The 27,908-nt window shown below is 31.4% G+C and overlaps 1 protein-coding gene across 1 annotated transcript in view; it reads left to right on the top strand.

Moving 5' to 3' along the window:
• Positions 1–920: 920 nt before the first annotated feature.
• Positions 921–27,908, top strand: part of Manea (mannosidase endo-alpha) — a 33,003-nt gene continuing 6,015 nt past the window's right edge. Inside the window, 6 exon segments of the mRNA XM_053743426.1 lie at positions 921–1,011; positions 5,394–5,459; positions 5,462–5,497; positions 5,500–5,589; positions 5,592–5,972; positions 18,062–18,171. Of these exon segments, the coding sequence (XP_053599401.1) occupies positions 5,432–5,459; positions 5,462–5,497; positions 5,500–5,589; positions 5,592–5,972; positions 18,062–18,171 (645 nt within the window). The 5' untranslated portion in view covers positions 921–1,011; positions 5,394–5,431.

Raw genomic sequence — 27,908 nt, 5'->3', positions numbered from 1 at the left:
TAAGGAGAGCCCTCAGAAAATTTTTCATATCATAAAGTTATATTGAGTCAAAATTATCTCGTTACTATGTAACCAAAACAAAACATAATTCTCTTGGCTTTTGAGGCTGATATAAGATAGAAATCCTCTGTTGTAATTCCTATTTCAAAACATTCCTGTTCGTTATATCTGCCTTATTCTCCATTGTTTTGATTTCACTACAAATGTGATTTTATTTAATAGATTTGCAAATTAAAAATGTCATTTTATCTACTTTGGCTTTCAAGTAAAAATAAATTTAGAAAAAAGTTAAAACCGTTTCTCAGGTTAAAAACTTTGAAAACTCGAGTTAAAAGCAACCTTTGAATGCCTACACTGGAAAACAAAAAACAAAAACCCAAACCAAACCAAAACAAACAAAAATCAAACAGCTCTCCTCTGTTAGAGCTCCCATTGAGTCACACAAGGCAATTCTGTCACTCTACTTGCTGAAGGAGGATGGGAGCCCAGTCTCATTCAACTTCACTCCTTTCCTTTACTTGTATGGGTGGACCCTGAAGTGCCTTTTCCACTTGTCTTCCAAGCCCCTCCGCTGTATACTTCTGAATCGCGCAGGGAGACAAACCCGCCCACCGGAGCGCCCCGCCCCGCCCCGCAGGCCCCGCCCCTTGGACTCCGGAAAACCCTGCGCGAGCCTTTTGGGCGGTGGGGCTGGTTGGGCTCTGGCGAGGAAGCTATCAGCTTTCTCAGTCCTCTAGGTCGCTACCGCCTTTCCGGCCGAGTTCCTGCTGGTGGCCGATCGTATACTTGGTGAGTAGCTGCAGCTGTAGGGGACCCAGTGACGCGGCTGCGGCGGGCGCGAGGTCCACAGTGGGCGCCTGCGCGCGCACACGCCAGCCAATCTGCTTGCCGCTTCTCTGCCGAAGCCCCTTTGACCTCGCGCCCCTCGGCGGTGGCGGGAGGCCAGAGCCGTAAGCCCGGTCCTGGCCACCTCCGGCCCGTCTGTTTCTCTTATCCCCGATTTTTGTCTAGGTTAGTTAATTTCATTGCTCTTTATCCTGTTTGATCTGGACCCACCTGCTTCCTTTCCGCAGCCTTTACAGAGGGACATCCTCTTGTCGCCTCTGTTTTCACTTCTGTTCCCAGGAAGTTGGAAATTTCGGAATAGGTGAAACCTTTCTCAGCCCCTTGTTATCATAACCCTCGTACTGCGTTTTGGCCTTGAGGCGATGGTAGGGCAAGGCTCAAGTCTTAGGGTTTCCGGGATTCAGCAGGAAGGTCGCCCTTGGCTGTCTCCTGGCGTCCTTGGGCATCAGGAGAGGCAAGCTGGATAGGGAGGCCCACCACGCAAGGTTTTCTTTTCTTTTTTTTTTTTTTTTTTTTTTTCTCGTTCCTCTTAAAAGTGTTTGGCGCTGCCATTGTAGACTTTATCCTTTTCTAAGGCTCAGAGCCAAACTATGGAGGATGAGTATTTCTGTTCTTCTGTTCTCTGCAGATAACTTGAAATTCAGGCAGTCATATCAGTTTGTTTCGTTTATTGTTACAAAACTCTACAGATAAACGTTAGGGGAAACTCGAAGTTTTCAGAAAAAAAGCATGGGAAAGACAATGTTTATTATATGAGCTTAAAACGACAGATGGGAGTGAGATGAGATTGTTCCCGTTGAAGGCAGTAGGCTGAAAGAAAAATACTAAATAAAATATGTATTGATATTAACTCCTATTGTTTCCAAATCACTTTCACGACAGTCCAGTTGGTTACTTCCACTCTCATTGGGTATATGTAAACCTGAAAAAAAGTGTTGCTGCGAATTTGTGGATTTTCAGACTCTATGCTTACCACATTTGCCAAACTGCTTCTCTAGTTCAAGTAAGTAGTGAGTGTATACTCAAAATAAACAAAACAGGCTGTCTTCACATTGGTGCCACAGTTAATCATTGTTTCTTAAATCCATAATCTTTAAATGAACACATGACTGCATGTTTTTAATCTACGTCACAAGAATTATTTTGATATACTCTGTAAATTTAATACCTTGTAGGAAGGAAAAATAGTATGGGAACAAGAGCTTAACTTCTAGATCTGAACTTGCCTTCTCATCTGGCAAATTGCTTAATCTGAAGCCGATTGCTTAGCCTAAAGTATCCTAGACCATAGACTTTGAAAAAGTTACCTGCTGCTCAGTTTCTTTACCTGTAAGGAGTGTTAAAATGACCTTCTACCTCATAGATTGGAAGGATGAGATTATGTGTAACTGTTTCTTCTCTTGACCACAGTATACACGTTTATAGTAAAATTGAGCAAGGAAACTATAGTACAGAAACTGATTCTGAGAGGTGCAGATGTGTCTTCTATTATTAGTTGTGTTTATCTGCCCTAATTTCATACAGAATAACGTTAGAAGAAAACAATAGCAAAAAAAAAAAAATTCCACCACCAGAGAAAGCATGTAGAATTTGTATAAATTAATTGATAATAATAAAAGAAATTGGGCTTTTCTGAGTTTGTGATTATCAAGCTAATATTTTAAAGTAGTGATGGTATAGTGCTTCAGGATCTGATTTCTTAGCTGTATGAATGTGTTTAAAAATTGTTAATAGACCTCATCAGGCCTTCAAGTAAACTGTCATTTAAGAGATTAAAAGCACAACACAAAAACAGAAAACAATTTCAAAAGAAACCTCATTTCAAAAGAACCTATTATATAACTTTTGAATAATGTAAATTATCCTTTCATGAGAACACATCAGTAGCCAATACCTGCTTTGAGAACCTTTCCATCTGCAATTAACGTGCAATTTTTTTTTAATTCTCAAGAACTTCTGAAACTTATTTCATTGGTTGAATTTTAATAAGTAGTTCCTATCCCTTTCCTGCAAGATCAGCAAATGTTTTAGGTATCTCAAGGGTCACTGTAGTTTTATAATTTTGAAGATGATAATTTTTATTAAAATGGATTTATAAAATTATTGAATCTTTGTAATTCTTATATAGTATAATATGTTCAATGTAGACTAATAAACATATGAAATGTGTATGTAATCAGTAGAATCTGAACACATACATACCAGTGTCAAAAGCAGGAGGTCCAGAAATTAAATAAACTGAAAAACTAATGATCACTGACTTTATATAAGATATGTTGATCTCTCCTGGAATGTAAAGCTAAAGACTCCATTTCTAGGGGATGTGACTTATAAATAAATAGCATGTTGTAATATATAATGTAAGAATTTCCAGTTTGAGAAGTGGATAGAATATTTTACTCTAGAATCATTAGAAGAGTTATCAAAAGAGAAGGCTACATTGTATCTTTGACTAGAAACATGAGTAGTATTTTAAAAATCAGTCATATAGAGAATAAACATTTAAGAGAGTAAGTCATGTGCTGGTTTTTAATTGTTTGCCAGACATCCATCTATAATCATCATTGTTATCCTCATCCTCATAAATTATACTCATATTAGTGTTTTTAAGTCAGATATTATTCTAGGAATGTTATACCATTTATTCCTGATCCTCAAAAATCCTGTGGTTGAGATAACTCTTGGGGAGAAGTGCAGAAAGATCAGGCTATTTGTATAGATCAAAACAAATAAATGGAACAATTGAAATTTGAAGTCCTACATTGTAACTGAAGGGTTGAAACTTCCAATCACAATATCTGGTGCTTTTATTTAGGTTAAGATGACTTATTCATAATTGAAATATGGAGGTTGTGTTACAGCCAGTAGATTGTCTCTAAAACTTGATGTGGTACTTTATCTGTAATGATATAGTAAACATTTTAAGTGAATTAATTAAGTTATGTACAAGGAGAAAGGAACCAACTTCAGAAATTATACTTACAGGTAAGAGAAAGAAAAAAGAAGACAACCTTTTAAGTGCGTATTTTATATTTTGTTTTCATAGGTAGATCCAGAAAATGAACCTGAAAAATGTAAAAAGTTTCATTGTTATTTGTGTCTTTCCACTCAGCTGGTCAACATTTCAAAAATAAATTTCATAGTAATTTAGTTATTTCTTTATTGTCTGTACCCCCTCAATATTCATTGCCATAAATTCCTTATAAAATAAAACTATTCTAATTGTAGCAGCCATATGAAAATATTACAGTGTTTTCTTACCAGAGGTATCTATCACATATGTTTAAGTATATTCCCTACTTCTGTGTATATGGTAATATACTTGAAATCATACCAAGAAAAATGTTTTTTTGCTTCATGTCTTGTCAGAATGCTCACTTTTTTTTAAGCACGAGAAGGATTTATTGTTATCTCAATAACTTGGAAATGTCAAGAAGAGTTACAGAGGCAGACCAAAATGGTTATGTTGTTTCATTATTCCTAGTCAATGATAGACTCCACATGGAATCTTCAATTCCTGGAGTCATGCAGTGCAGTGCTTGAAGGACTGTAGGAGTTGGCCCTTCCCAGAAATGAACAGATACTATGTTAAGAGGTCAAGCCCTCCAATTTGTTTGTGGTATTCTCTTTATCTTTTAAATTTTTTAGTAACTTTAGGCTTATAGAAAAATTGTACAAACATTCTACAATTTCTATATATGTTGCATGTTACCCAATGATAATTTTACACTTGCTTATCATTATGTACACACACACACACACACACACACTTATATATTACATTACATGGAAGTACAGTTGTCCCTTAGTATCAACATAGAATTAGTTCCACAATTTCCCTTGAATACTAAAATCCATGAATGCTCAAATTTCTTCCATCAACCTTTGATTATTTTTTTCCCTCTACTGTCATTTAAATAAATCAAAACAGTTTGATTCTATTTCATTTCTGAATGTCATTTAAATGTATAATTATTCCCTTCTTGCAATATTGTTATTTCAGTTTAAAATAATTTTTCTTACATCCAGTTTATGACTCAACTTTTTTTTTTTGCGGTACTGGGGATTGAACCCAGGGCCTTGTGCTTGCGAGACAAGCACTCTACCAACTGAGCTATCTCCCCAGCCCATGACTCAACTTTAATGTACATCATCCATATTTCTTTTTATTAAATATGTTTTTAAAATTTTATATTTAAGTTTAGAAAATTTTAGTTCAGATTCACAGAACTAAAATTTCTTTTCTCAGTATTGGCAAAATCTGCTCAAATGATGAAAAATATAGTTTATTTTCTTAACTAAAATTCCTTAAGAAGTTTATCTAACAATATAATTGGCATGCTAATGATAGTATTACCAGATCAGTACTGCCACTTAGTTTATCTATATATTGATTATTTTACAGATACTAATATTTGATAATATAATTAGCATATTGCATTTTCTTAATTTTAATGTAATCACTATAGTTTTAGTTTTCATTTTAAATTCATTAGAAAATATTTTTGATACCTCTTACTAATTTTCTTTTTTTCAATAAATTACAGCAAAGCAATTACTGTCTTGGACTTTAAAGCATGTCATCATGGCAAAATTTCGGAGAAAGACTTGCATCATTTGGTACTTTTTATTCTATTTATTTTCTCTCTGATGATGGTTTAAAACTACTGAGACCAAATACATCTACTTTTGGAGCTCCTTTTGGACTTGACCTTCTTCCAGAACTTCATCAACAAACTATTCATTGGGGAAAAAAATTGATTTTCAAAAGAGTGACAGAATCAACAGTGAAACAAACACCAAGAATTTTAAAAGTGTTGAAATCACTATGAAACCTTCTAAAACCTCTGAACTTAACGTGGAAGAATTGCCACCTCTGAATTATTTTTTGCATGTATTTTATTACAGTTGGTATGGAAATCCACAATTTGATGGTAAATATATACATTGGAATCATCCAGTCTTGGAGCATTGGGACCCCTAGAATAGCCAAGAATTATCCACAGGGAGACACAGTCCTCCAGATGACAGTGGTTCCAGCTTTTATCCTGAGTTGGGAAGTTACAGCTCTCGGGATCCTTCTGTCATAGAAACTCACATGAGACAAATGAGTTCAGCTTCTATTGGTAATTATTTATTTATATGTATATAAGACATTTTGATGGAACATTAAATTACTAAATTAGTCTACATTTTTATTACATTATTAAACTCACACCTACAAATTAGGCCATATATGTATTCTTAAAAATCCAGTGTCCACCTTTTAATACTGCCTTTATGTTATTCAATTTCTAAATTTTGGAGTATTTCTGGATATATTGTTTTTATTGATTTCTTAATCAATAAAAATAATATGTAAAATTTTTAAATTATAATATATCATGTATTAAATTCAGAATTTAATACATTATAATTACATATAATAATAATTATTGTTACATAATAACAATGCATACAATAATATTGTATGTAATAAATGCATACAATAATAATTATGTATTAAATTTATAATAATACATAACAATATATAAAATAATTTAGTTCTTATTCTCAGTTGTATTATTTATACTTTATATAAAATACCATGAATTTTCCCACTTGAAGTAACAGCTTAATTGTTTCTTAAAGGTATGTATGCACCTTTATAAATATCACCACAGTCAAGTGGTAAAATATTTCTATAGTCCAGAAACTTTCATCATGATGCCTTATTTACTCCTACCCCCTGTGATAACCCCAGAACCCTGTGAATCTGATTTCTGTCATTGTAAAGTAGTTGTGACTGTCCTATTACTTCATGAACATAGAACCATCCATCATTTCTGTATGTCTTATTTGTTTGCAACAGTATTTTTAATGTAACTATGTTAACATAGAATATATCTATAGTTTGGTCTTTTTTGCTGGGTAAAATGTCATTATATAATTATTTTCTTCTGTGTTCAATTGTTAATTGACATACATGCTGTTTCACATGTAGCATATTATTTGGCTTTGTGTTTCTGTTTAAACTACTCTCTCAGTCTATTTTAAATTTTTGTTTTTATTTATATTTCATGTAATGGTATGTTTTTTAAATATTCCATTTTGCTGTTTATTTTTCATTTGTCCTGATCATCTTTGTTCCTTTCTTTTTCTTTCTTCTCTAATTTTTTGTTTATTACTCCATTGTATGTTCTCCCTGGCCTAAACATACATTTATTCATTTTATTTATTTTGTAATTGCTCTGAAGTTTGAAATATGCACCTTTAACTTAACTGATGTTAAGTCATTGGTTGATCTTACTGTTCTTAGAAATCTCCATCAGCTTGCTCTTCCCTTTCTTCCTTGTATTACAATTATATTTATTTAAATAGTTTTATTTCCTAACAGTCCATTTTATGAAAAAATATAATTGGTGCCTGAAAAATCTTCAGTTTTATGTTATAACCTTTGTAAACTTTTCAGTTTCAGTTCTATCTCTTTAGTGCTCTTAGTAGAATGAACACAAGAAAAAACTGGGGGTTCTCTACATAAAGGCATGAACTCATTACAGAGTAGATAAAAGTGTATAGGAAATGAAAGTCTCTTTGATGAACAAAACAATGTAGAATTCTGTGAGTCTACACCAAATGTGTATGATGATGATGTTTTTCTTAGGGAGTGACTTTTTTCAGTTATTTATGATGTCTTATTTTTCAGAATACAGTTACATCTCTAGTTTCTATATTATGCCATAAACAGATATGGTAAAGCCTCTTTAGACAATATTAACTTTTGTGTGGTATGTGTGTATGCATCTGTCTTCATTTACAAATTTACTTTAGAGGGGAAAACCTCAAAAGACTTATTACAAAAAAAAATAGCACATCAAAGTCTTGTTTGTAATTTCAAGACTACTTGTTGTGACTTTAAAACAGCTGTTTGACAAAAAAAATGGTTATTGTTGAAAGTATTAATTTTCTTTATACAAATTGAACTGTATACAGTGATTTTCCCCCTCAATTATAAATGCAGCTGTTATATTTTATACATTTATAATATAAAACTTACATGTCTATATTTATGATATAAATAAATATAAATATTAGTTGTATAACTAATGTATGTGTCATAGTATGATTGTGATTAGGAAAAATATTGTAGTTCATGTTGTTTTGTGTCTTTATGTTTATAAAACTTTGTTTTTCCCCACGTTTTTTTACTACCAAATTTTATATGTACATGGATTATTTCTAAACATTGAAAATAGTACAATTATTGTTATTTTAAATATTTATAGTTTTTGCTACTGATGCAAATATTTTGCTGTTGCTGGATTTTTTTTTGCTGTGTCATGTTCAAATCTTTTAGGTAAAGAATAACATATCATATTGTCTATTTCTTATATTGATACCTGAAAATGTAGAAATACCCAGTGTATAACTTTTTATTTTTTTGGTATAATTTTAGAAAAATTCAGAAGAGTCAGAATAAGGGCTCCCAGTAAGGAAACATTCTAATCCCTAGAGTCTGGAGATATGTTATTTTATATAACACAAGGAAATCAGAATTGCTGTTGCAAAGGTTGCTAATCCATTGACTGAGATTATCTCAGATTCTTGAGGTTACTTTAATCATGAGTCCTTACACAGGAAGAGGGAAAAGAAAATGTCAGAGGTGTGTGATGTGCAAAAGGAGTTCATGAGCAAAAGAATGTGGTGGCCTCTATAAACTTTAATGGCCAATAATTAGATTCTTCCCTAGACCCTCCAGAAAAAAATGTAGTAATTCAACACCTTAATTTTAGCCAGTTGAGACCAATTGCAAATATCTGACCTGTAAAACTTTAAGATAATACATATATGTTGTTTAAAACAAGTAACTTGTAATGAGATTTTTTTGTTTTGTTTTGTTTTGTTTTTCCCCTGATACTGGGGCCTGAACCCAGATCCTCATGCATGCTAGGCAAGTATTCTACCACTAAGGTATAACACAGTCCGTAAATTGTGATAATTATGGCAATAGAAAATTACATCCAGCAAATAATTCATTCTATGTCTTTAAAATTATCTTCCCTTTCTTTCACTTTAGCACTATTTGTTGAATTTCTACCATATCCCTCCTTGTGTTGGAGTCTTGGCACAAAATAAGTAGCCAGGCACAGTGGTGCACACACACCTGTAATGCCAGATACTCAGGAGGCTAAGGCAAAAGGATCACAAGTTCAAGCTCAGCCTGGCAATTTGTCAAACTCTTCTCAAATAAAAATTAAAAAACTAGGGATGTAACAGTGGTAGAACACCCCTGGATTCAATCCACAACACTGGGGGAAAAAAGATAAAGAAAATCACTATGTCACAGTCTTTAGTTGTTTCTTTCAACATTGATTCTTCAAAAACACTAGATGAAAACAATAATAGAATATTTTCTGAAAGCAGAAAATAATGTATTTTTAATATCACTCTTCTCATTTCTTTATCTCTTTTCAGGTTTCTGCAAAAAAGGAGAAGTAGAAATCATAATAAGATGAATTAAATTTTTAGTTTAAATATGTATATTAGCGTCTTAACATGATGCCTTGAATTTTCCCTTTAGAACAACTGCTTATATTATAAATTTAAATTTATATCTACAATTGTAAAGTAGTGATATCCATATAACTTCCATAGTGCTATCAGTACCTGAGTACAGTTCTACTGATTGCTTTTTCTTGGTAGTGTGTTCTATTTCCTATTTATGTAGTTTTTGCCTGGAAAATGGGCATATCTTCCTTTCGCTTAAGAATTTATTTTGGGCATCCAATTTTTCTACCTTGAATTTATTTCTAAACTGTCTGTTCTTATCCATTGATTCTATTTGCCTATCCTTTCTACAATATGTTGAGTACTGTAGCATTGTAATAGGTCTTGAAATTAGGTGATATGATTCATATTTTTATTCCATTTCAAAATTGCTTCGGCATTATAATTCATTTGCCTATACATATACATTTTTAAATCAGATCGTCCATGTCTACAAATATTCTGGTGGAATTTTGATTAGGATGCATGGAACCTTTATATCATTTTGGGGAAAGGTGATATATTAACACTCTTGAATTGAATTGACAATGACACTGAATCTTCCATTTTATAGATCTGGTGTATGACTTCATTTCTATAAGATTTTTAATTCTTTATTTAGATTTTTAAATTATTTTATTTTTGTTAACACATAGGAATTAACACTTGTTTATGGGATAGAGTTTGACATTCAATACATGTATATAAGGTGTAATGATCAGATCAGGATAATTGGCATATCCATCACATTAGATATCATGTCTTTGAGTTAGGAATGTTCAAAATCCTCTCTGCTGGCTAGTCTGAAATATGTATTAATTGTTCTACTTTGCTATAGAACATTAGAATTCGTCTACATGCCAGTATCCACTATCCATCTTTTCCATCCTTCCCACTCTCACACTCTTCTCAGATTCTGCTAACCACTATTTGTACTTCTTTGAGGTCTACTTTTTAACTTCCACATATAAGTGAGAACATGTGGTATTTGTCTTTCTGTGCCTGACTTATTTCACTTAACATAATGCTTCCAGTTCCATCTGCAATCTGCAAATGATAAGATTTCATTCTTTTTATGATTGAATGATATTTCCTTTTGTATATACACCACATTTTCCTTATCCATTCATACATTGATGGACACTCGGGTTGATTTCATCCTTGGCTTTTTTGTGCTGCAGTAAATATGCAGTGCAGATGTCTCTTCAACATACTTCAATTCCTTTGGGTATACATGCAATATGGGATTACTGGATCGTATGGTGTTTGAATTTCTAGTGATTTGATGAAATCCCATATGATTTTCCATAATGAGTATACTAATTTACATTTGTATAAACAGTATATGAGAATTCCCTTTTCTCCATATTTACATTAGAATTTTTTATGTTTTGTCTTTTCTGTAATATTGTGACTGGGTAAGTTTATATCTCAGTGTGATTTTGATTTGCATTTTCTTAATGATAACTGATGTTGAGCATTTCATGTTTGTTGGTCATATGTATAGCCTATTTTCAGAACTATCCATTTGCTCATTTTTAATAAAATTATTTTATTAGTATTACCATTATTGCTTTTGAGATGTTTGAATTCCTTATATGTTCTGGAAACAAATTCCTTTCCAGGTCAAAACTTTTCAAATAGTTTCTTCTGTGCTCTTCATTCTGTGATTGTTTCTTTTACTGTACAGAAATCTTTTATTTTGGTGTAACCACATTAGTCAATTTTTGCATCTGTAGCTTCTGTTGAAAATATCTGTGCCCAGATCATGTTCTAAAGTATATGACCTATATTTTCTTTGAATAGGTTCATTATTTTGATCTTATGTTTAAGATTTTCAGTTAATATATTTTTCTGCGGGTAACAGATAAAAGTCTGGTTTTCTTCTGCATGTGAATATCTGGTTTTCCCAGTATCATTTATTGAAGATTTTTGCTTTCTTCATTGCCTTTTCTATCTTCATCTAAAATTTGTTGTAAACTTGTGTATTTATTTCTGAATTCTCTATTCTGTTTCATTAATCTGTGTTTCTATTTTTTATCCTATACCATGCTACTGTCATTTTGTAGTTTATTTTGAAGTCAAACAATGTAATACCTTCAAATTCCCCCTATCCCTCACTAGGATTGCTTTGAGTATTCAGGGTCATTTGTGCTGTGTACAAATATTACAACATTTTTTTCCTTTCTCTTTTTTTCTGTAAGGAATGTCACTAGTATTTTGATAGAGATTACAGTGAATTTGTGGACTTTTCTGGTTAGTAGGACTATTTTAACAATATAATTTTTTCCAGTACATGAACATGGATGTCTTTCCCTTTTAAATGTCCTCTTTAATGTCTTTAATCAGTGTTTTCTAATTTCCATTATACAGATCGTTCACTTCCCTGGTTAAATTTTTTCTTATTGTGTTTTATTTTTATTTATTTATTTTTGCTTTTTCTGGCTATTGTGAATGAGATTGCTTTCTTAATTTCTTAGCAGTTTGGTTGTTTTTATATAAAAAGCTGCTGATATTTTTATGTCAATTTTGTGTCCTGCAATTCTACCAAGTTCATTTATCATTTATAACAGTTTTTCTTTTCTTGTGTGTGTGCATGTGTATGTGTGTGTGGTCTTTAGGTTTTTCTTTATGTATAAAACAACTTCATCTGCAGAGAGGGGATAATTTGACCACCTTTCACATTTGGATGCCCTTTATTTGTTGTTTGACTAAGATAAAACTTCTAATACAAGTGGTGAAAATGGAAAATCCTTATCTTATTCCTCATCTTGGAGGAATCAATTTCACCTTTTCCCCATTCATCATGATATAAGGGATGAATTTGTCATGTATAGTTCTTTTTGGATTGAGGCACATTACTTCTATAACTAATTGCTTTAGGGTTTTTATCATGAAGGAATGTTGAATTTTGTCAAATTATTTTTCTGCATGTATTGAGATGTTCATATGTTTTTATTCTTCATTCTGTTGATATTATATATTATGTTTATTTGCTTTGCATATGTTGAAACATCCTTTAATCCTTGGGACAAATTCAGATTTATCATGTTGTATAATCATTTTGATGTGGATTTATTAGCTAGTATATATTGAGAATTTTTCATGTATGTTCATCTGGAATATTGGTCTGTAGTTCTCTTTTTTTTTTTTTTTTTTTTTTTTGTTATGTCCTGGTCTGGCTTTGGAATTAGAGTAAATGCTGGCCTTTTAGAATGAGTTTGGAGGGGTTCTTTTCCTTTCAGTACTTTGAAATAGTTTGAGAAGTATTGTTTCTTCTTTATAAGCTTTGTAAAAGTCAACAGTGAAGCCTTACAATTTCTGTCCTTTCTTTGCTTTCTTTTATTATTGATTTTTTTCTCATTTGTCTTTTCAGGTTATCTGTGTCCTCATGACTCAGTTTTATTTGCTTATGTGTCCAAAATTTATTTTTTCCTAGGTTATCCAATTTGTTGGTGTATTATTGTTTATAAATTCCTTAGTGATCCTTTGCAATCCTTTGGTGTTGGTTGTGATGTCTCCTTTTTCATCTCTGCTTTGTTTTCTCTCTGTCTCTCTCCCCTTTTCACTTCTGTTTAGTCTAGCTAAGGTTTTATCAATTATTTTTATCTTTGCAAATTACTATTTGTTTTCATTAATCTTTTATATTGCCTTTTAATCTTCACTTTATTTATTTCTGCTCTGATCTTTGCTATTTCTTTCCTTCTACTAATTTTGAATTCACTTTGTTTTTGCCTTTATAATTCCCTGAGTTGCATCATTACATTGTTTGCTTAAAATTTTTCTGTTTTTCAAGGTAGGCATTTATTGCTCTAAATTTTCCTGTTAGTACTGCTTTTGCTGTATCGTATATTTTGGGGTACATTATTTTTTCAGTTTCATTTGTTTCAAGAAATTTTTATTTCCCTTTTGAATTCTCCATTGGTCATAAGTCATTCAAGAGAATGTTGTTTAATTTCCATGGATTTCTTCAATTTCTAAAATTCACCTTATTCTTTATTCTGACTTTATTTCATTGTGGTCAGAGAAGATACTTATTGTTATTTCAGTTTTCTTGAATTTGTCAAGACTTTTTTTTTTTTGTTCTAACGTGGTCTATCAAGAAAATGTTCCATGTGCTGATGTGAAGAATGCATATATTGTAGCTGTTGGATAAAATGTTTTGTAATGCCCATTAGGCCCATTTAGTCCATATTATAGTTAACCTGCAGATGTTCTTTGTCAGTTTGTGTGTGTGTGCGTGTATGTGTGATCTATCCATTGACAGAAGTGAGGTTTTGAAGTCCCAGCTCTTATTTTGTTAGTCTCATTGTTTAGATCTAATAACTTTGCTTTATTTTTAAAGATTTTGATTTGAAGTCTATTTTATTTGATGTAAGTACAGCTACTCTTGCTCACTCTTGGAGTCTGTTTTTCTTGTTTATCTTTTTCCGTTCCTTCACTTGCAGTCTATGTATGTCTTTACTATTTAAGTGAGTTTCTTGTAGGCAGCATGTTTTAAGACTGGTTTGTTGTTTGTTTGCTGTTAATCTATTCAGCCAGTCTTATCTTTTATGAGGAATTCATTCTACTTATATTTAAGGTTCTGGTATAAGTAAAGATATACTCCTGTCATTCTATTATTTTTCCCTATTGTTTTGTATATCCTTTTCCTTTTGTCCTATCTTATTCATTTTTGTGGTTTGGTTTTGGGATATTTTGTTTATTTGTTTAGTGGTTTTGTTATTGTTTTGTGTTGATAGTACTTGATTTTCTTTCTCCTTCATGTGTATTCTTTTGTTGCATTTTGTACTTTTTAATGCATATCTATGCTAGTTTTTGTCCTTTTGCTTCTAATATAGGACTCCCTTAAATAGTTGTAGACCCAGTTTGGGGCTGATAAATTAGCTCAAGTTTTGCTTGTCTTGGAAAAAATCTTTATTTCATCCTCATTTCTAATGGAGAACTTTGGTGGGTATAGTATTCTTGGTTGCCTTTCCCTGACTCCAGGACTTTGAATATATCATCCCATTCTTTCTTAGCCTTTAAGATTGCTTAGTTTAATGACAATTCCATTATGAGGGACTTGTTTTCTCTTGCTATTTAAAAAAAAATTCCCTTATTTTAGAGGTGTGAAAATTTTAGTAACTTAAGTAAACTTTAAGTAAATTTTAAGTAAAATGATCTCTGAGTATAAGTTCTATTCAGTGAGAAAATTAGGACTTGATTCTCCAGGTCTATCTGATTTTATAATATTTTATTAACTATTACTCCATTTAGAAGCATCATTTCACTTTAAAAATTATTGCATATCAGTTGTGTTAAAGGTTTAGTGCTTTGAAGGGATGGCATGAATTTGACATGGATTTTTCTATCAAAAAAATTTCCTAGTTGGCCATGCAGTTGGAATGATAGAAATAGAGTGTAATAAATTTTACTTATAAATAATACAGATACTCAGTTGACTTCTTCTAGTTAGACAATTTTTTCCTTTATATGTCACTAGGGATAAAATCCATGGTATCACATATGCTAGGCAGGTACTCCACCAGTGAGCTGTATGTTTCCTGCTTAGTTTGCTTATTATAGGGAATTCTCTCTAGTTACTATCATGTATTTATTATCATTGTGAATTTTCTAATCCTTCTCTGGAATTGGACTATAAATGGTTTGCTTCCCAAGCCCTTTTGTATTCAGAGTTGATGAGAACCAGACTGTGTACAAAGATAAATTGAACTGTCAAGCACAATATGAAGATAGAATTAGATGTATCGAATTCATAATTGATGCAATAAAGAATCTAAAACATAATAACAGTAAAAGAGAAAAAAGAAAATTCTCCCCAAGTCATAGATTACACCTGTAGAGGGAATGAGAGAGGAAGAGAAATCACTAGCCAAGGTTGAAGTGGTTAGCATGTTATAGTGTAACCAGAATTGTTTGGTAGTTCAATCCAGTAGAACTTTTTGTGATGGTAAAAGTGTTGTGTATCAGTGCTGTCCATTATAGTAGATAATACTGACCATATGTGGCTAGTGGCACTGGAAATGTGGTTAGTTGATTGAGCAATAGATTTTTAAAATTTTAAGTTTTATGATAAGTTTGTGTCAAGTTGGACAGCATGGGACTAGAGTGTAAGGAAGCAGAGGAAAAAAAGACAAATGATTTGGAGACTATTGTATTAAGATGCAAAACAAAGGTGTGTGTCGTAGAAGGAGCATTATGGTTAGAGAGAGGGATCAAAGTAAGAAATAACAGTATGTTAGAAAAAGGAACCAAAATTTATTGAACAGCATAGTAGAAATAGAAATTTTATGTTCATATTTAAATACACCCATATGAAGTAAAAATTATGTGTGTGGTGATAAAAGCACAGAAGCAAGGAAAGGTTAATACAACATTTGTTCACATAACTAAAAAAAGAGACATTTAAATACATGTTCAAAGCCCACTACCCTGTCTCAAGGACCTGTGGCAATATTTTGAAATTTTCAAAATGAATGTTTATCTTTTAAACTATGAAGGTAATTGTTTAAATGTGTGTGATGCTGACATCTGAAGTTTTTCATGTTAATTTCTATTGTCTTTTGGTTTTTGCTGATTCTTATATTTGATTTTTTATTTCCTTGTGTTCTTATTTTTTAATGTATACTATCTTTCGTTCTTTAAGAAATACTTTTCACAGTAATTTGAATCTCAGGGGGAAGATACCTTTTTGCTTGGTAATGATTGAGAATACCAAGTCATGACTCATCTTAATTTGAGTTTAAAGATGTAGTGAACCTGGAATATAATCCCCTGACTTTGAGAACCAGTTTACTTTTGTTAGCTATGCTTGGGCAAACTGACTTTCTTGCTCATTTACCTCCCTGACTTTCCATTCCTCCTTCAGTTTGGCCAGGTGATTATTTTTTTCAGTTCCTTGGCTTTAAGAAATGTATTGTTACCCATTTTTTTTTTCCTCGTAATTTTGGTTGTTTCAATGGGGAGTACTGGTTTACTATTATACCAACTGTTTTTAGAAATTATTCCACTGTCGTGGAAACAGGATTCTTGTTTAGTTTTTAATTTCACGGAAGAATTCTTTGCTCATAATTTTAACATTCTTTGTGGCGTAATCTTTGTATTGTGTGAACTTTATTATTTTTTCATGTTCTTTTTCACTTTTTATCTTTTGTAAGAATTTTTTTTTCTTTAATAGGCCACATGTTGAGAAAATGTTGGAAGTTTTTACTGTCACTCTTCATTGATGATATTACAAGTGGGACTAGTAGGCAGCTCAAATATTTGATCAATTTTTCCCTACAGTTTTCTCATGAACATTATTTTCTAGATTATATGCCCTCTTTGGCTACTCAGAGTTTTCTTGCAACCACATATATAATAGGTTTCTTTTTCTGTCTTTCATTTTCTTGCTATTCATATTTTCAGAATGGACAGAGGACATAGACTTTTTTTTTTTTTTTGTCAACCTTAAAGAAAATTCTGTTTCATTCCTCTAGATGGAACTTCTCTATATATAGTAGTGCTTCTGCAAAATTCAAGTCTTAAAATTTAGTTCTCTGGCATTTTCTAAACATCCATTTCCTAATTTCTACAAACTTCTTTTCTAGTACTATTTTTTTTGTCTTCCTGAGTTAGAAGTCTATTGATTTAACAATGTGTCATCTTTCTAATAGTCTCACTTACTTTATATATGAAGCTTTGGATGAGTTGATCTTAAATATTTTCTCCATAGTTAGTGATTTCTGTGCAAATTGATATTTATAACAGTTTGTAATTTATCAGTGCAAAATGAATCAGGTGCTACAGAGAGAAATTATAATTATTTTTCTTCTTTTAAATCTGCTGTTGATATTATAAACACAAAACCTAGCACATGAATGTTTATAGAAGCTGTATTCATAATTGCCCAGAATTGGAAGCAACCAAGATGCCCTTCAATAGGTAAATGGATAAACATCCATTTAATGGATATTATGCAGCAGTAAAAGGAAATGAGCTATCAAGCCATGAAAAGACATGAAGGAAACTAAAATGCAAATTGCTAAGTGAATGAAGCCATTTGGGGAAAGCTACATAGTTTATGATTTCAACTATATGACATTGTAGAAAAGGCAAAATTATACACAGTGTAAAAAGTTCAATTATTGCCCAGGGTGAAAGGAAGAGGGAAGAGGAATAAATAGGCAGAGCACAGGAGATTTGTAGTAAAATTAATTTGTCTGATACTATAATGGTGAGCATGTGGCATTATACATTTGTCAAAATGCATAGAGTTGCACAAAACAAAAGGTGAATCCTAATATAAGTTATGGTGTTTAGTTAACAAGTTTTAGTTCATCAATTATAACAAATGTAACACAGTAATATAAGATGTTAACTAGGAAAATTTGGGGAAGGAATGTCGGGGACTGGTAGCGGGTAGTATATGAACACCCACTACTTTTTGTGTTATTTTTCTGTAAACCTAAAACTGATTCTGAAAACAGAAGTGTATTAATTAAAAATATTGATATTAAAGTGGATATGTTGATAAACAGTTCATAAATATTGGCTAAACAAAGTAATTAACCTTATGTGGTCTGAAGAAAGTAATAAACCCTTGAATATGTTTCTTTTTTACTGTTAGCTATTTGGAACTTATTCTGCCTTTTTTAGAATACTTGCAATCATCTTGTTCCTATCCCCACCCCCTTTTTTCTATTAGGTGTTCTAGCTCTATCTTGGTATCCACCTGATTTAAGTGATGAGAATGGAGAAGCTACTGATAACTTGGTACCAACTATTTTGGATAAAGCTCATAAGTATAATATGAAGGTATTGAATTTATTTTCATAAATATAATCTGAAGGTATTTAATTTATTTTCAAGATATACATAAGTTAACTTTTGTACAAGAGAATAGTAAAAACAATTTTGGGGATGCTAATTTTAATTAAGAACTTAATATGTGTGAAAATAATGATTTAGAATCTTTTTAAATATTACTATGTTTCATAAAGAAAATTTCTATAATTTGAGTTTCAAAATTTGTCCAAATTATAATTTAAAGATTCCCTACTAATTTTCTAATCTTGTTTTATGTACATCTTTGTTATTTAAGCAGAAAGAAGATAGAAAAGTTCTTTTGTGAAGGTAATACAGAAATTGTAAATGATTTATATCTAAAAGTTACAGATGTCAAAAATCTAGAAGTGTGTTTTTAATCATATGACTAGAAAATAAGTTATTGCTCAAATATTTTCCAAAATCTGATTTTTCTTAAACCCTGTTTAATATGCATAAACACACATGCCTGTGTACATTTAGAATGCAGGTGAAAATCTGAAGACAACTGTTAAGTGTAAATATATTCTCAAATATTAAGGTGTATCACAAATGAGGGAAAGTTTTTCACAACATAAGGTATTACTTATTTTAGGAATTAATGAATTATAGAAAGAAGTATAAGTGATGATTGAAGGGATTTAAAAAAAATACAAGGGGAAATTTTATTTTGAGTAACAAAGTAAGCATTGTTTTTAAAATTCAAGCATAATTTATGTGTAGTAGCAACATTAATTATAATGTCCACAAAACTATAGTCATAGAATCTATTTTCTAACCACTTTCAAAATAACTGATAGTTGATTAAAGTAAAGCTATTTTAAAAGTACAAAATTATATAAAATTTAAATACTACCTGCTGCAAACAAAAAATATCAAAACTTTCATTGAAGATGATATAAAATTAATAATAGAGATTATTTCATAATCAATATCATTGGGACATGAATAATAAAATTAAATAGAAGAAGGAACAATAATAATGAAATAAAAAATTAATTAAAACTGAAATGGCACACTCCTATAATTTCAGATTCAGCAGAATGAAATAGGATTTTATGTTCAAGATTAGCCTGTGCAACAGAGTGAGATCTTCTCAAAATAATAATAATAATTAATAATATCTAAATCTTTAAAATCAGTGTCCTGCATAAATTCATTGTAATTGTTGTCATGTTGGGGAGAGAGGGAGTAGGCAAACCTCTGGTATGTCAAAAAATGAATTTTAAAAAATGGAGAAAACATAATATCAAAAATTAAAAAGTCATATACCTTTAAGTATAGAAGAAAGTTTAAATATTTTTATTGACATTTTTGAAATTTAGAATAAATGGATTTTTTTAAATGTCCAAAGTTTTGTCTTTTTTTTTTTTTTTTATTTTTGTACAAGAAAGAGGTTTAAAGAAATTTTAAACCTCTTATAAGAACCTATCTTATTGAGTGGTATGAATATATTTTCCTGGTAAATAATGTGTAAGTTAGTTAAATAAATGCCTTCCCCAGAGCACTAGGTTTTCCTATCAGTTCTACTAAATCCTCAAGAGCAGTTGATTCTTTTTGATATTGAAATGTTGATATTATAGTGTTTTTAGTATCTATTTATACATAAGAAATTGTCCCAGAACTTAGTAGCCTAAAACAATACACATTTATTATCTCTCACATTTTCTAAGGGTGAAAAATCTGAAAGTATGTTAAGTAGGTGGTTCTGTTTGGGATCTCTAAAGGAGGTTACAGGCCAACTCTTGACTGGTGCTACAATTAGTGCAACCTGAAGGATCCACTTGTAAGCTTTCTCATGTAGTTGACAGGGCTCAGTTTCTTTCAGCTGAAGTACAAAGAATTTTAAGTTTTTCACTGTGTAGACTTCTTCACAGGACTACCAGAATCTCTTTAAGACATGGCAGCTGGCTTCCCCAGAGTAAATTGAATGATCTGATAGAAAGAGGGTACAATTTAGAAGTTGCACTCTTTGTTGTTGTTGCTGTTGACCAAAAGTTGGAAGTAATGTTTTATCACATTTGCCCTTTTCTATTGGTTTGTCTTTTATAAACCAGCCCTGTCATAATATGAGAGAGATTGCAAAGGTTGTAAATACTAGGAGATGAGGGTCAATGTGGGCTACCTTGGGGATGCAGCCTCAGAAAACTTTCTAATTTATTCTGTAAAGTTTACATAATCCTTTTGCAAAATTCAACAAGAATAGTACAAAAAAGAGACTTCTAGATTGATCTTAACTAATGAAAATCGATGTAAAATTCCTAAAGAAAATTTGGTTACAAGTGTTTATTAGCAGTGATCTAAGAATGGTTCCAAGAATGTAAAATCTAATTTCAACTTGTCTTTATTCAAACCTAACTCTAGAGTTATATACACTATTGTGTCTTAGTTCCTTCATTTCTAAAATGGAAATAGTTATAGAACCTATCTTATAGAGTGGTATGAAGAATTCATAAGGTAATATGTGTAAATTGCTTAGGTTAGTATCTGACATAGAATAAGTAATCTGTAAGTGTTAATAATATTTCATTGACTATTTAAAGAATATAAAATATGTTCATCTTAATGGATACTGTAAATTCAAGGCAAATAACTCAATAATAATGGTATATAAAATTCATAATAAGCAAAGTTCTTTAACTTGACAAAGGATATCCTTTTAATAACTGATATCAATAAGTTTACCTATAGGAAAAGGGTAGCATCATGTTCTTTTAACAAAGATCAATAAAAGATTTCCCTTTATCATCATCTCATTGTAGAAATTAAATCTTCTATTTGATTTTAATAAAAAATACAAAAAAGAAAAGGTCAAAATAAAATAATTATTTGGAAGTACCTAAAAAACCCATGAAAATTACCTGGACACTATCAGAAATACCTTTACTGACCTAGGTGTCCTTCAGCAGATGAATGGATAAAGAAAATGTGGCATACACACACACACACACACACACACACACACACATACACACATATATACACACACACACATATATATACACACATTTATATATATATAACATAATATTACTCAACCACAAAGAAGAATGAAATTATGGCATTTGCTGGTAAACGGGTGGAACTATAGACTCTCATGCTAAGTGAAATAAGCCAGCCCCAAAAAACCAAAGCCTGAACGTTCTCTCTGATAAGCGGATGCTAACACACAATAGGGGGGAGGAAGGAAGAATAGAAGTTCACTGGATTAGACAAAGGGGAATGAAGGGATGGGAAGGGGATGGGAATAGGAAAGACAGTAGAATGAATCGAGCATAACTTTCCTATGTTCATATATTAATACACTACCAGCAAAACTCCACATCATACAACCACAAGATGGGATCTAATTAGAATTAGTTACACTCCATGTATGAATAATATGTCAAAATACACTCTACTATCATGTATATCTTAAGAGAACCAATTTTTAAAAAATTTAAAAAGATAATAATAACTTCAGTAAGGTTGCTGGTACCAAAAAGGAAGTGTACTATTCAGTAGGATTCCTAAATTATGGAAGAAAATTGAAAAAATTACATTGAAAATAATATCAGTAGATAAAGCAAAACCAATCTTTGGGATTTTATTGAAGGAAATATAGAATCTGCATAAATGAATAAACATGAATTTGATAGAAAATTACATTAATGGCCATTCTCTCAAATATTTATATTTCTTTAGTTTAATATATGAATTTAATGTAACCCCATTTAAAAATTTTAATGAGATTTTAAATACAGAATTCGATAGACAAATACAAAAGTTTATAAATATCTTTGATTCAAGTAAGACTTTAAAAGAATAATTAATGAGGGAAAACTTGTCTTTCCAGATAACAAAACATAGTATAAAATGGCAGGAATTACAGAGTATGGCATTTGCCTCAGTAGAGAGAAAGAATTCAATGAAACAATACAGAGTGCATACACAAGGCATGTCAGAACCTAAAACTTAATTCAAGAAGCACTTAAAAATCAATGTAAAAGGAATGCTTATTCTTGCTTTTGTGCTCATGATACCAAGTTTTCTCCCTTTTTTTTTTTTTTTTTTTTCCTTTTTTTTTTTCATTATTTACTCTGTTCTTTGTATTTGGGCAGTAGTATTTCATGTCTGATACTTCTTGTCTTCATGTTGCTCATGTTTCTTCAAGTTTATTCTTGTTGTTCAGTACAGTGTGTTTGCAAATCTTAATGAACATGTGCAGTGGAGTGGTTTTTAACAAGGGACCATTCACCTTGAGTTCTCATGTTACTAAATTTGTTGAGGTTTTTTACATGCTCTCTAACTTCTTAGAGTTCATTTACCCTAATGGAGGACAGTCTGGTTTGTCCAAAACTGGTCATTGAATATTGTAAGAGATTATTTGAATCATAGTATTTTTTTCAAAATATATGAAAAATTAGTTTTGTTTTAATTTTTTTTTTTGTAGCTTAAAGTTTCAGTACTTATTAGGAATAGAAGTGGAACCCTAGGGAGACATAGATAGCTAAATAGGCATATTTATATTGTAGGAATATTGTATTCCTTTTCACAAAGCTGCTTCCTGTATCAAATTTACAATCCTGAAATTTAGGATAGCATCTCTCATATTAGCTGACTTGTAAGAGTTGTCATCTGCTATGTCTCGGAACCATTTAGTGAGTTCTCATTGGCATCTGAAATCTGCAAATAGGTAAGCCCCCAGGTTCTGGTACCAGATCTGAGACTGGATAAGTGATTGATGTCATTGATGTCACTTCTACAAAACAAATCCAAGGGCTACTCCTCTTTCTAGTCCCTGCAATAGTCCTGGGAAATGAGGGCTCAACAAACTGTTTTTATACTTTCAGATGGTTTTTAAAATGTGTCAGGGACCATGAATGAATTATGGGTTTGTTTGAGCCATCTCAAGACAAGGGGGTTACTTTTCTGAGAACTCTCAGTGAAATTCCACTAATCTGAGACTGCTTAGATTATGCTGTCACCCTATCCTTTGACACAGGCAGCCCTAGGTTCAAACACAGCAACCTGGAAGTAGAGGAGGTGGGCTTAACTTATTAAGACCCAGCCAAGTTGTCTTTGCCATCTTCTTCCTGTTTTCCTCAGGAAGTCCTTCACTCTGAATCCCATTGGCATTCCTATCCATTTAAATAAAGTGGGTGGTCTCCATTTTGTTGTTAGATCCTGTCTCTACCAAAGCTGGATCATCCTACGTGTCCCCACTTATCACTTATTTCCGTGTCTTTATTTCTTAAATTGCTCATACCTTTTAATACTTCTAATCTGACTCCCTGCCCTAGTTCCAGGAAACAGAAAATGTCACACCAGTTGTGATGAAAATGTAAACTGAAAATGTTTAGATATATGAACACAGATTGATTTTTATCTTATTTAAAATTTCTGAGTGGATGGAGAATATGGCAAGGAACTTAACCAATAATTCTCTATGTAAATGTTGAAGACATATTTGATCTCGTTCCTTTATATTTTATATCTAATGATGAGAAAAATGTTTAGAACTTGATAAACTAATGTTTTCCAATGTCTTGAATAATTTATTGGCTTTATCTCTTGGAAGGAATGTGGTATAGTACAAAGGATAATATTTCCTTTATTTGTCAGTTTTTCATTACTATAATATAATATCTTAATCCAAGTTCAAGGATGTGATACTGGCTTCAGAGAGACTCCAGTGAAGGCCTCATGGAAAGAGGGCATATTGGTGGTGGGAAGAGAGATCACTTTCTGGACAGAAAGCCAAAGAGAGTAGTTGTCTTGCTTCTTTTACAACAAACCTCCCATGAGAACTAACCAAGAAATGCTGTATGGACTGACTTAAGCCCTTCCAAGGGCAGAATTCCGTGTAAGACCTAATGATCGCCCAATAAGCTGCATCTCTCAGAGATCCCACCACCTCTCACATTTCCACACTAAGGACTAAGTATCCGTCATGAACTCTTAGAGGATGAATCACATCCAATCCATAACAGCCTCAGATCCATGAGACTAGAGCTTGTCCCAAGCTGAGTAGCCCTAGAATCCCTTCATTGATAAAATGACCATGAAATGATAAGATGGTTTTATTTATTGAATTTTTCTGTGTTTTCTATTTTTTGGTGGAAGCAGATGCTATTTTATAATTAAATCAAAAATCATAAATCCTGCTTTTATGAAGAGTGAAAACTTTCTGCTTATTAGTATAAGAAAATGTTAACAAGTTAATTAATGATCATACCTTTACTAGAATTGTTTAAAGTGCTAAGGCTGTATAAGAAAGATTAACAAGATTGTGACTTCTTTGCTGATAAATTGGGACCTAAAATGCACATAACTGACTGTGTTTAAAACTTTAAGTGTAAAAAGGATTAAATAGTAGCATCTCTCATTTTTTTTTTTTTTTTGGTGCTAATCTTCAAAGCAAGGAAATAATGTGCTTGTTTTCCCCCAATTTGATTAGTATTGATTTACTTAGCTATTCCCCCTGTCCAATAGCTCTTTATCAGTTTCATTATTTTTAACATTCTATTGGTCGTACTATATTGATTTGTGTTTAATCTTTATTAATATGTTTCTAATTCTCCCCTTGGATTTGTTTTACTGTTTCTACTTTATGAGGAGAAAAATTATTTTCTTTATTTTCATTCATTTTTTTAGCTGAAGAGAGATTTTTAGGGCATGAATTTATCTCACAGTTAGGCTTTTGTAATAGTTTTGATTATCTAATATTTTAAATAGCATTAGTCACCTAAATATTTCATGATTGCAGTTTTAATGTGTTAGCTTCAACCAAGAGGTAAGTTTTATTTCTTCTTTTAGAAGTATAAATGAGTAAAACTAAAATCTAAATTGTGATTTTTCAAAAAGATTTCAATTTTCTGTTCTTTTATATACTCGCCTAAATATTCACTAGAGCAAGGACTATAGCACTTCTAATTGAAATTCAACAGGCTGATTTTGAAAAGAATATAAAAATCAGAATAGGATTGTTTCTATTCATAATTTCTTCCCTATCCTACATCATGAAGAATAAATCAGTGAACCAGTTTTTTAGTGAGAAATGATAGATAATTTTAATTGCTGTTGATAAGTACATAAAATTAGGAATAAAAGTGAAAATTCTTATTTTTTTCCTTTAAAATATTCAATAGATTGTCATTTATGGGAAGTTATTATCTGCACTATTTACCCTACATTTTGAAGTGGTCTACAGCATAGTTTTATTAGACCTAATTAGATTTTTTAGATTTATGTATGAACTTTTTGGGTAGAAAATTTAAATCTCTGCACAATAATTTTTAAAGCATTTTAATTACTGCTTTCTACTATTATGATAGAGACTTAAAACATAAATAACTTAAGCATTCTGAAAGTTATTGTTCTATACCACTATTAGATATTACTTTGTCAGTAATTTGTTATAAATTCTTTGAATAATGGTACAGGTTAATTATACATTTTGTATAAAGAGAAAGACATCAATCTTGTTTATCATTTCAAATAATTCTGTGTTGCATTGAACCTTTGTATATGTTTTTTACTCTCAATTTCATTAATTTCATCTGTGATCTTAATTATTTCCTGTCTTCTACTGATTTTGAAATCAGTTCTCTTTTTTCTAGGAATTTAAAGTGTAATATTAGATTATTTATTTGGGTTCTTTCTACTTTTTATTAAATGTAGGAATTGAATACTATAAACTTTTCTCTTGGAACTGCCTTTATAATGTCCCAGAAATTTTGATGTTTTCTCTCTCTGATCTCATTTGTTGCTAAGAATCTTTTCATTTCTCCTTTGATTTCTTCTGTGATCCATTCCTCCTTCAAAAACACATTATTTAATCTACAGGTGTTAAAATGATTTGTTTTTTATCTTCTTATTGATTTCTAATTCCATTCATTATGATCTGATACAATGCCAGGGTTAATTTCTGTTTTTTTGTATTTGCAAATATTGTTTCTGTCCAAAAATATGATCTGTTTTAGAGAAAGTTCCACGTGCCACTAAGAAGAAAGTAATTCTGTTGTTGACGGATGGAATATTCTATGGATGTTTGTTAGGTCCACTTGATTAACAGTGTTTTTTATTTCTGAGGAATTTTAATTTATATCTGGTGAGAGAGATGTGTTGAAATCACCCAGTATTATTGTATGCTGCTCTGTTTATTTCTTTATATTGAGAAGGGTTTGTTTTATGTACATAGGTGCATCAATATTTGAGACATAAATATTTATAATTATTATATAGCATTGTTGAATGATTCCCTTATCCACTATGCAGTGACCTTCTTTGTCTCTTCTGACTAATTTTGACTTAATATCTACTTTGTCTAAGAATAGCTACCCCTTTTTGTGCTTGGTCTCCATTTCCATGGTGTATCTTTTTCTAATTTTTCATCTTTAACCTGTTTATGTCTTTGCCTGAAAAGTGAGTCTCTTATAAACAACATATGGTTAGGTCTTGTTTTTTAATGCTTCCTTCCCATACATGTCTTTTGAGTAGAGAGGTTAGATCATTTACATTCAGTGTTATTATAGAGATATGATTTTTATTTTCTGCCAGTTTGATATATTCTCATGTTTAAATCTCCAGTAGTTAATCACAATAACCTAAGGGGGGAAAATCCTTTGGAATAAATCTAATTGAGGAGGTAAAAGACCTCTACAATGACAACTGTAGAACACTAAAGAAAGATATTGAAGAAGACCTTAGAAGGTAGAATGACCTTACATGTTTTTAAATAGACAGAATTAATATTGTCAAAAAGCAATATACTGATTCAATGCAATCCCCTTCAAAATACCAATGACATTCTTCACAACACTAGATAAAAGCAGTAAAAAAAAAAAAAAATTAATTAATTAAAAAAATAAAAAAAAAAATTGATTTTAAAGAATAAGAATCAAAATAGCCAAAGTAATCCTGAGGAAGAAAATTAATACTGGAAGCATTACAATACCTAATCTCAAATTATACTACAGAACTATAGTAACAAAAGCATCATGGTATTGACATCAAAACTGGCAGGAAGACCAGTGGAACACAATAGAAGACAGTCAAATCTGTATGGATACAGTCATCCAATACTTAAGCGAGTTGCCAAAAATATACATTGGAGAAAAGATAACATTTTTAACAAGTGGTGCTGGAAAAACTGAGTATCCATGTATAGAAGAATGAAACTGTATCCCAGTCTCTCACCCAGCATAAAAATCAACTCAAAGTGGGCCAAAGATCTAGAAATTAGACCATATACTTTGCAACTGCTAGAAGGAAACATAGGACCAGTACTCCAATATATTGGCAATGACTTCTTAACAAGACCCCTAAAGTAAAGCTCTAGAAGTAAAATCATAAGTGGGACATCATCAAATTTAAAAGCTTCTGCACAGGAAAGGAAATAAGAGCATGAAGAGAGTCTACAGAATGGGAGAAAATCTTTGCCAGTTTCTCCTCTGACAGGAATAATACCAAGAATATACAAAGAACTCAAAAAACTTAACTCTTCAAAAATAAAGTAACCCAATCAATAAATGAGCAAAAGAACTAAACATAAAATTCTCAAAAGAAACAATATAAATGGCCAACAAATAAATGATAAAATGTACAACATTCCTAACAGGGAAATGCAGATCAAAACTACAATGGGATGACATATCACTCCAGTTAGAATGGCAATCATTAAAAAATAATAATAAATACTGGCAAGAATATGGGAAAAAAAGTTATATATTATTGGTGGAACCGCA

Source organism: Sciurus carolinensis, chromosome 7, assembly GCF_902686445.1.
Source record: "Sciurus carolinensis chromosome 7, mSciCar1.2, whole genome shotgun sequence".
Taxonomy (NCBI): domain Eukaryota; kingdom Metazoa; phylum Chordata; class Mammalia; order Rodentia; family Sciuridae; genus Sciurus; species Sciurus carolinensis.
This window is presented reverse-complemented; position numbering and strand designations above follow the sequence as displayed.